General features: G+C 40.6%; 1 protein-coding gene across 1 annotated transcript in view; it reads right to left on the bottom strand.

Moving 5' to 3' along the window:
• Nucleotides 1-4,572: 4,572 nt before the first annotated feature.
• The window catches only part of VEGFD (vascular endothelial growth factor D), a 31,146-nt gene continuing 25,041 nt past the window's right edge, over nucleotides 4,573-10,677 (bottom strand). The window contains exons 5-7 of the mRNA XM_010115303.2: nucleotides 9,510-9,607; nucleotides 6,258-6,453; nucleotides 4,573-5,240 (exon numbers count right to left, since the gene is read on the bottom strand). Of these exons, the coding sequence (XP_010113605.1) occupies nucleotides 5,114-5,240; nucleotides 6,258-6,453; nucleotides 9,510-9,607 (421 nt within the window). The 3' untranslated portion in view covers nucleotides 4,573-5,113. The remainder of the gene's footprint in view (nucleotides 5,241-6,257; nucleotides 6,454-9,509; nucleotides 9,608-10,677) is intronic.

Genomic DNA, 10,677 nt, shown 5'->3' with positions numbered 1-10,677 from the left:
AATTCACTCCATGAGTCCAAAATTAGAAGGTGACAACCTCTTTGATATTTTATAGTTGAAACACATTCATCAGTTATTTAGAAAATACAAAGGAAACTGGCAGATGAAGGAGCTTTAACAAATTTTGGTTTGGGTTTTCAAGTTTTCCCTTTCATTTTTTTACAGTACTGCAAAGCAAAATAACTCTTGATTTAAAAAGCATAACTCCTGGCTTACAGTGGTACAAGAGAAAAAAAAAAAAACAAGCAGGTTTTTTTTTTGTTTTTGTTTTTGTTTTTGGTCTGGAAAACAGGAAGGCACCTTAAGAGTCAGCTGAAGTAGGTGCCCAAAGGATACATATAGATTTATATGTTTGCAATATATATGAGTATGATAGGATTTATATATGGTCTGTCAACCTTCCTATGAATAATGCTTGCTATAAGCAATGTCACAGTACAATGACATATAATGGCTCTTGAAGTAAATGATAGCAGTACTTTCAAGATTTGCTTGAATTTCTTCAGTGTCGCCCACATTTTGTAAGATCACACATACCTCTGTCCTTCTAGAAGTCAAGTACATTTTTTGCAAGTAGGTAAATATTTCCTGACTCTTTCAAGTGCAGTGTGCATATTTTGCTCTTATTCTCATTTGGCATTTTCCCTGGCTCCCTCCCTGCAAAAAAAACACATCCAAGTGAAAGCTAGCTACTCATAAAAACGGATGTTTTTAGAAACTTCATGTACATTTATTTAGAATTAAAAATTGTTATTTAAAATTAACAATTATTATGTAAGTATTCTCATTTCTATTGTACACATTATCCAAATATCACATTAAAGACCTCCCTCACTATATAAAAATTAAGACACACTGTAACAGGAAGTTTTAGCATTATTTAGCATTGTTATTCTGGCTATGAAATCTGTAAATCCTGTCCATATGCTTAAAAAGCAAGTCACGCTGAACACAGTAATAAAAGGCATTTCAAACTTCAAAGAGAATGTTCCTCTGCTCAATAACCTTCCCTCTGAGAAGGTCAGTTAGTCATAGGTTAAGAGCTAATGGCAACAGTCAAAAAACAGATCTGCTATGAATTTTACATACCTCATTTAAGTCTTCTGAATTGTTGTATTAAATCTCTGTTATTAAATTCTGATGTATCAATATGAAAGATAACATAAACCATTCCTATTTTAAACTTTGTTGAATATTTTACATGGATCAAATAATCTAGTATTTCTCAAATAAAATAACATAAGTTTTTATAAATCCTCATCAAATTCTAATTATCTGCTCATGTTTCCATCTCCACCCAGAGCCTCCTTTTAGTCATGGTTTTCCATGTAAAGGATTTATGGCTGTGCCATGGTGTTAGCAACATCCAGGTCTTCTTGGGGTTCTAGCAATGAAGACCATCACGCAGCACTGGCATTTACAGCATTGTGTTTAAACTCTTAGGCTTTTCTGTGTAGTATTTTAGTGAATGTTACAAATATGCAGTATATGCTCTAGCTTTGCTAATTTTCTAATTGTATAGGAGAGCGGGATGGAAAAGAGCAGCACCCTGCCATGCAGAGACTGGCACAGGGCCTTAGGAGAAGATGATCTCCTAGGAGGAGGATTTATTGTAAAGAAAAGAAGCTGTAAGATCCCCGTGCTGCAAACACAGCAGTGCACCAATGCAGTCCAAAAAGCAGGTGAGTCCAGGCTTCGTAACATGGAAGTGCCTTTCTCCTACAGGAGCCAAAATGAGGGGAAGGATGGGCAATAGTCCTCAAGCAATTGGTTTGTAAGGTTAGGGAAAGATATTTTCATGTTCCTGCACAGGTAAGTGTGAATCTGGTCAATTCAGAGCTCTTGGGTGTCTCTGCTTTCCTGGCCAGGACAGTGCCATGCATGAAGGGATGCAAGAGGGGATGGATCCATCATACTGGGTTGCAGGGAAAGGCTAGAGGACTGCAGCGCTTCAGTACAGGACACCGGCATGAGTCATCCCCTTCCCCTGCCAGGCCTGGCATAGTGGGTGCTCACCTCCACCTCATTTTGTGAGCTGGTGGGCCAGAGGCAGCAAAATGACAAGTTAATGGGTTAATGGAGAGAGAGAATGAGTTGTATGAGGTCCTGTGCTGCACGAGGATGGAAAGAGCTGAGTGTGAAGTTAGTGTGCAGATCCTTACACGTGTGGACACCCTCTCACCTCCCCAAGTCTGTTATCCTGAAAAGGTCTGAGTGTTTCAACTTTGTGTACCAGAGCTGACAATCTTATTTGAAGTACAAAGAAGTACCTTCATAAGCCTTCTGGAAATCAGGACCAGGAATCTCTAAGGAGCATGGAAGTTATTAACTTGATAAATATTTAAGTGTGCTGGCTGCTTAGGCCACTCTTGTTAGTGAATGCCACCAGAAGCAGTTTATTTTTCCACCTTCATGGTAAGCCTAAGACCTGTTCTGATTTCACAAGCTTTCTGGCACATGGCTGCTGCAAAATGGAAATCACTCACAGGTAAAAGAATCTGTAGGGGATTAAACGGAAAATAACGTTGAATTTTACATCGTGACTTTTCAGGTGCGTTTTTGATGATCACACATTCTCTGTTGTTTGAGCATGTTTCTATCAAAAATATTCACCTAAGCATTTCACAAAGTGATCCGCAAGAGGTAAGCACAAAATTTTGAGGTTAAGGATTAAATTTATACAGAGGCTTAGGCTGAGTGAAGCTTGTGGACATGGCAACATCTCACTCCTTCCCACTGGGATCTTCAGTCCTGAGTCAGACCTCCAGGCACAGGTCTGTTTCTCAGTAGTCTAGGAAGGTGTGAAGACCTCAGAGCAGAGTTCACAGTGGTGGTCAGCCATGGTACCTTTCTAGCCTGGGTATCCTAATGGCTATTGCACTCTCCTGGGGGTTAGGAGGCTCATGTTCAAATCCCTCCCTGCCTCAGTGAGAAAAGCTTTTGAACATAGTTTTCAGCCCCACAGAGACTGCTTTATCTAAGAGCCTTCTGGAGTTGAAGCAGACTTAGTTGTTTCTCAGGTTGGAGCAGTTCTGTTTTGTAAAAAAAAACTTAGGTCAGGATAGATCAACATTGACGAGACTCAGGCATAATTAATACAGGGTTCCAGTTGCTAAACTTCGCTTTAAGAAAATCTGGTAAATGCAAAAACGTAAACTCTTTCCATGGAATTTAGCTGTACAAATTATGTTGTGCAGTTTTGCACAAAGGCGTATTTTTACTCCATGTGCCTCTGGTGCCGCCAGTTAAGTGTCTGGTTTGCCTCTGCAGCTCCCCAGTTTTCTGAGGAATGTGCGAATGGTATAGCCTATCAGCAATCCAGCCAGCTGGGTTGTCCCCAACTGAGCTAGGTGAAAAGTGATGGGCAGTTCATTCCTTCTGTGGACCCTTGTATAGCTCAGGAACTTCACCCACCATGTCCATGTGTCTGTATTTGGGGCCTCTCAGAGCAGCAAGGGAAAATGTAAGGGTGTGCTTCTGCTGCCAAGCTGGTTCACCTGGTTTTGCACTGGGGTCACATTCTTCTTCTTGTCCATGCACATGGCCTTCGCTCTGGAGGAAAATCCTCAGCAGGCAAGCCCAATGCAGACCAGTAGGTAACCCTACTGCATGGGCTCCACCCAGTACACTCACAGATCAGACTGTGTTCCTTGGTCAGAGGATCTGAGGCCGGTTCCCAGCACAGATAACAAAAACAACCTGCCGGTATGTTTGCACAGACCTAGATCACAGTTGGCTTAGGAGACGCTCCGAGCAGTCATCCAGGGTCGAGTCCTAAATGCCTTACTCAGACAGTTCAATTGTTTGGTGCTTTGTCCAACAATTCAATCAATCTTATAGGATTTGGCACTAATTTTATTTTAAAGCAATCTATTTTTTCCCTATATAAATATTAAAAAATCTCAGATGCACGTCAAAAAGTCATTTTCTATTCACTGTGTTGGGTCAACCTTTCCATCTCTGCAACAGTTGTTTCATTTGCGCTATTCCCTTCCTTCCCGGGGCAGCGTAGTATTGGAGAATTCAGCAAAGGGGAGAAAATGATTCAGTCATCAAGACTGCCACTTCCAGTTCAGAATTATTGCTCACAATATTTTCTCTGGACCGGCTCAGTCCGGACTTCAGTGGCTCAGAAAACAATGCTGTCCTTGTACTGGATTTGGTTAAAAAACTGTTACTCAGGCCTCACATTGGTGAAAGAAATTTCAGTAGAAGGGAGTTGTTTTCATAGCATGATAAGCTAAAAGGAAAACCATCTTTTAGTGAACCATGCTTTTCCAAAAATCACTGAGGAGTTAGTACTAGTGTGGCTGTTATCCCCTCGGGGAGATTAATGCACTACACTAGGAACAAATAAATAAATCACACATGGCTGTTGGGCAGACATGGGAAAAATTCTTCTTCTTTACTGAAACTATTGGATCAAATGACCTTGTTTCGACCTGGGTTTGGGCAGAAGCCAGTCCCAGTGGGACAAACATAGGAAGGCTGTACTTGAGATGGCTTGGGGTTTTTGCTTATTTTCTTTTTGTTGGGCAGAGATTTAAAATAACAGAGAAAAATCAAAACCACTGGAATAACTGATGTATTTATTTTCTTATATACACTTAAATATAGCCCATCTGACAGTAGTTGTACAATAAACTCAAAATGATAATCAAAGCTGGACAGTAGATCAAATAACTCAGTGCTGAATCTATTAGAAGCCAAATCCTGTACACTGTATTTGTGAAGAGAGTTTTACCCAGGAGCTGCATGAGCTGAGGATTCAGAGGCTAAGATTATCTAGCTTCAATTTCTGAAGGACTGGCTGGTGACTGTGATGCTGTAACCAATATACCAGCTTAATCTTCTGTAACGTAACATTGAACTAGCACTTTCCGCTCTTTTTTCCATGCAGCCAGCAATTCATTGGTTGCTGTTACCTCTTAGAGAGCAATTACCAATGTCCCAGAGGATTCACCTGCAGTTAGTGATGACTCTAATAAATAAATGCAGCCTGGATTCATTCTTCTGCTATTAATGTGGAAGATGTTCATGTTTACTATTGGTTGAAAGTCAGTGACAGCTACTTTGCAAAGCAGTGGATTTTTTGAGAATAAGGGAAGCTCAGTCAAGGAGTTTCTTTGCTTTGGGACCCATGAGAACCTCTCTTCTCCTTTGGACAACGACAATGCTTGGAACACACTGGTTTTGCAGTTGGGCATGTTCTGGGTTGGGATGGACATTTGTCCTCACAGCTGTTTGATAAAGGAGAAAAAGGAAAAAGAGAGATGCATTGTAATATGGTAATTCGTCACTGTTGCAGTCCTCAACTTTTTCATTGTTAAACACTGCAATGCTCTCTAGACAACATTTGGGAAAGTGTCAACACCCTACAACACAGGGAGATAAGACTTCACTGCCTGGCAGTTCTTGTCTACAGGAATATGTCTTCTTCTTGTCCATTTATCCACAGTCACGACCTAAGTAATGCTTTCGTTTCTTGAGAGCAGTGAAGTCCGGAATGTCAGCACTGGGTAGTACTGCCCTAAAATTCTGCAAAGTACCTTTAACTCACCTGGTGCTTCAGTGTGCATGAAAAAGAAGTATTTAAAAAGGGTATTTTCTATTAAAGTTTTGGCAGAGAAACCTCAAAACTAGTTACACAAAAGGATTAGGGAAATGCATGGAGTATAACAGCCTCAGAACAATTTTCCAGCTTCTCAGTAGAATAAGAGTTGATTGAGTGGCTTTGTATATGTGCAAAATTGCATTAACTCTAGAAAATCAACTCGCTCTGAGAACAAGCTGAATAAGGAATGAGCTGTATGGTGTAGGTGCCAACTTAGGGAGCTTTTGTCCCTAGACATCTGTGAGTCTGCATTCAGCTGTGACAGCGGACACAGGATGGGCTCTACCTACCTACAAATACAAGACTCAATATCTCACTGTAAATCCTCTGTGTTGCACAGTAATTTCAGTTGTGGAACCGTTTTAACCATCATTCCCTTAGGATTAGGGGGGAAAAAGTAATAAATATTGGTAGTTGAATAGCATTCATGTACATATTCTTTAAAACATGTTAATTAAATAAACCTTAGACGACTCCTATGAAGTACTGTAAATATCATCTTTATTATTATTATCTCCCTAACTGCAACAAGGTGTTTTATTCCGGGTGGACCTCCTAGCTAATTCAACACTTGCACCTCCGGCATCTATGCAAGCTAATTGAGATCTTGAAATGTAGACACTGAATGACAAGGAACGCTTACCTGCAGGTTTCAGCATGAAATATCTTGTGTTTCAGAGCACAGCTCTCCTGGCTCTCCCTACACAAATAACAGCTGCAGTTCTCTTTACTTTGAAAGAAATCTGTGGGACACTTCTGTCTACAGATGCATTCACAATTTTCTTCATCAAATTCCATATGTTGTCCACACATAGCCAGCTCAGCAAGAGGAGGGAGTCCTGCAATAGCACATACATCTTTTAGCGGTGAGCTTTACATGTCTAAATACTGCTTTTGAAGAGACTAACTCTTTCTTTGCAATCACTAGGACTCACACATATACTCGCTGATAGATTCTAGTCTTCAGAATTTCTGTTGTAACTTACAGCAGAGAGAAGGACTTGAGAGGACTGGGCTGATTATTTCACTTACTCTAATAAAGCCTGTGGGTTGAACTCGACATAAAAATACTTTATTTTGGGGATATATGTTAATAAAAAAAAGACTAGTGTTAGGTTTTGGAATGCACAAATCTTTACTGGGCAGCAGATTTTAAAAAGAAAATCTCAAAACAGATTTAGACTATACTTGTGACAAAGATGCACATCGATGCAAACTGTCCCACTCACCACTCAGTGTACTTTGCTATCCGTACACTGAGGAAATTTTGCAAAAGTAATGCTGTATCTAGTAGGGTGCAAGCTGATCTAGCATTTCAATGAGGAGCATATGCACACTTGTCAGTTAAAAAGAAAAGAAAATGCTTTGTTTCAGAAATAAAACCCCAGCCAAGGGAATGCACTGTCTAGTACCTCATCTATCTTCCTTCAAAATGCACATCTGGAGTAGAATACAAAGCTAATCCTAGCAAAAAAGGAACACATTTTGTGAAAGCTTTATTAAAATGCCAGTAAGCACATCCCTGGTTAAAGGTCATAGCATATAATGTGTCATTGGGAAGGTAATTTCCTGTAGTTTTACAATTAGCTCTTGGATTTAACCTATGGAATGTGGAATGTAACCTACGTCCATGACCTCTGCAACCTGAGCTCTGATCTCAGTGGCCAGAAAAGGCTTGCACACTACTTGAAAGAAACCTTCATTATACTTAATGCTGGAAAACCAATATCAGAACAAAATAAAACAGACAGAATAAAACCCTAGTTCTATTGGAAGGGAGGAAGGAATCTGCCCCAAATTCTTGGAAGACAAACCCCTTCCCTGGTATGATAAAGCTTGACGTGTCTGAACTCGTGTAGAGTGTTTCAGTCTCACTTTGTTTCAACCTCAAAGACGGATTTTGAGTTATTTTGTCTCAGCCAGTGCCAAACACAATGTACTTCAGAGAATGATATTTTATCTGAGGAAATACTGAGTCTATGTCAACAAAGGCTACAATTCAACAAGCCACAATTTTTAATGCTCCAAGCTGACCTTACAAAAAGCTAAGAGTTAGGAGGACTCTGGCTATTCACAGTCCTTTGGTCTTACTCTGAAATACAGAGTACTAATGCTTTCTTGAGTGAAAAGTCTAACTTGAGTTTAACTACCTAACTTGATGGTCAAATGATCTGATGCAGAATGAGAACAGATTCTACAGAACAGATTCTACAGAACAGATTCTACAGAATGAGAACAGAAACTACTACACAACTGGCCTCTTGCTTATCAATGTTAGGAGACTAACCAACAGATCAGTTTATGGGGTTATTTAGTTTTATTTTAGCTTGCTAGTCTAGAAATTGCTTGCCAGCTTGCTTTTATTGTTCCTTTGGATGGCTTATTCTTTTGCTTGCTGGGTGTAGGTTAAATCACAAAGGCAGAACTTCCTTCTGTGTCTGTCTGCTCTAGTGCTATGATAATTTTATTTTGACCAGTACAATTTCCTGAGAAAAACATTTTTTTAAAAAATCTTGTACAAGGCTTGGAGAGATTTTAACTTCTCTTAAAGTTTACTGCTAGTAAGTGTCTTTAGACTTACACAGTTACCTCCCAGAATATTTCCTGCAAATTTCTCTGACAGATTAAAGTTTTCCAGGAAAAACAGAAGGAGAAGGGAAGTAGCGTAAACTTTTACTGATTTTATGCTCTTCCATTTTCTTTCACAGATCTGAAAGGGTGTACTTGCATACTCCTAAGTATGTAGGGCATATCAGTTTGAAAGCTTTCTAAATACCTCAGTATTATTATAAAAAATAGTAAAGTACTTTGAAAGGTTATAGAATCATAGAATGGTTTGGGTTGGAAGGGACCTTAAAGATCATCTAGTTCCAATCTCCCTGCCCTGGGCAGGGACACCTTGCACAAGAGCAGGTCACTGAAAGCCCCATCCAACCTGGCCTTGAATGTTTCCAGGATGGGGCATTCACAGCTTCTCTGGGTAACCTGTTCCAGTGCCTCACCCCCCTTAGAGTAAAGAATTTCTTCCCTATGTCTAATCTAAACATACCCTCTTTCTGTTTAAGGCCATTACTCCTTGTCCTGGGACTACATGCCCTTGTCAAAAATCCCTCTCCAGCTTTCTTGCAGGCCCCCTTTAGGTACTGCAAGGCTGCTAGAAGGTCTCCCTGGAGCCTTCTCTTCTCCAGGCTGAGCAACTCCAACTCTCTTTGTCTTTCCTCATAGGAGAAGTGCTCCAGCCCTCTGATCATCTTCGTGGCCTCCTCTGGACCAGGTCCAACATGTCCACATCCTTCTTATGTTGGGGGCTCCAGTGCTGGATGCAGTACTCCAGGTGGGGTCTCAGGAGAACAGAGTAGAGGGGCAGAATCAGCTCCCTTGACATGCTGGCTATGGTTCTTTTGATGCAGTCCAGGATATGGTTGGTCATATAATCTTTGGCACTGACTACAGCTAATAGTCTTATTCCTGATATGTCTGTTCCTAAGAATTTCCCCCCCAAAAAAAGATTCAGCACATTCCTCATGCAATATATTCCAAGGCATATTATCTTCTACAGTTAAAATTTTTTCCCTAATGCCCATCATACAATTTAAGATCCATGTAAAATAAAAATTTATTCAGGATGCCTACTTCACTAATTCTTTTTAATACTTTCATATTTCCTATTCAGGTTGCTAATATAGAAGGAGTAAAACATCCAAGCAAAAACCATGAGATGAGGATAAGCACATACGAGTGTTTATTTCCAGGTGAGTTTCTACATCATAAGCCAAATTTGTCTAGGGGCGTGGAATCAAAATTATAACTCTCTCAACGAAAAAGTGGGACAAAGCGAAATACAAGCAGCCTGGAGATAGTAAGCAAAAGTGTCCATTAGTAATTTCATCTTTACCGTCTCGTCTATTGGAGTGCTGTACATCTACAACACATTCACATTTGTCACTATCCCAGATCCATCCATTATGGCAAAGTTTGTTGGTAAAGGGGCATCTAGAAGACAAAAAAAAAAAAAAAGAAAGATAGGAATTTTTTTAAAAGAAGGAGGTCATTGATTGTAGTCATTTGGCAGAATGAGACTGCTAGTATGCTGGGTCTGCCACTTGTACTATGTGAAGGTATGGGTAATGTGCGCATTACTGTGGCAAACGGAAAATCTTGGGACTGGATGGTTTTGCTGATACGGCTGAGCAACTAGACGGGGCAGATATAGCACATATTTCAGATTACGTCCTTAGGAAAGAGCTACAAATTTGCAGCTCTAGTTTTCCGTAAAACAGCTCTACCCCACCAAGAGTATTCTTTGTCTTACAGTATTCGTGCCATATAACTGCATTCAATTTTGCCATGCTGCCAGAAAGTGCAGCTCCAGTTTAAATTTGCCAATGCTTAAGGATGTACAGTGGACTGTTTTCAGGGTCAGAGGGGCTAGTTTGACTTTTAGGCACTTGGCTCTGGGAGGGGAACTCACAAACTGGAAGGCTGAGGTTCTTCTGTATTTGTGTAGGAAGAGGATTCAGAGTGACCAGCGCGCTGAGTGAGAGCTGGAGTGGCTTTGTTGAAATGCCACCTTTCCCCCAGCCCAGATGTCTAGCTGAAGGGCAGTTATGGGGGCAAGCCGGCATGCAGGGCTAGACAGAGACATCTGATCTGACTTCCAATGAGTGGCTCAAGCTATCTGTGTTTCTACAGTCTTTGCTAAATTAATGTAGCCTATTCTCACCAGATCTACAGGTATTTTATATCATGTTTTGAAGTTAGATATGAGATCACTTTTCCAGCCAATTAATCTGACAGATGCAACTAGGACTGGACCAGAAAGTGCAAAGGCATGGTTTGTACTGGTTTTGACCCCATGTGCCATGAGGTATGACAGAGGGCTTTAGCTTGACCACAGCACACTGTGTGCCCTGGCTAAATAATGCGCAAGCAGAGTTGCTCGTGTCAGCTTGAAAAAGTCTATGCACACCTACCCAAATAGCTCCAATGGAGCATAATATGTGCACTTTGAGTCCACTCTCAGGCACCTAAGCGTCTTAATGATTCTAGATCCTGCTGAACTA

Source organism: Chlamydotis macqueenii, chromosome 1 (genome assembly GCF_036417535.1).
Source record: "Chlamydotis macqueenii isolate bChlMac1 chromosome 1, bChlMac1.mat, whole genome shotgun sequence".
NCBI lineage: Eukaryota > Metazoa > Chordata > Aves > Otidiformes > Otididae > Chlamydotis > Chlamydotis macqueenii.
Note: the sequence above shows the minus strand (reverse complement) of the source record. Positions and strands in the feature narration are given on the sequence as shown.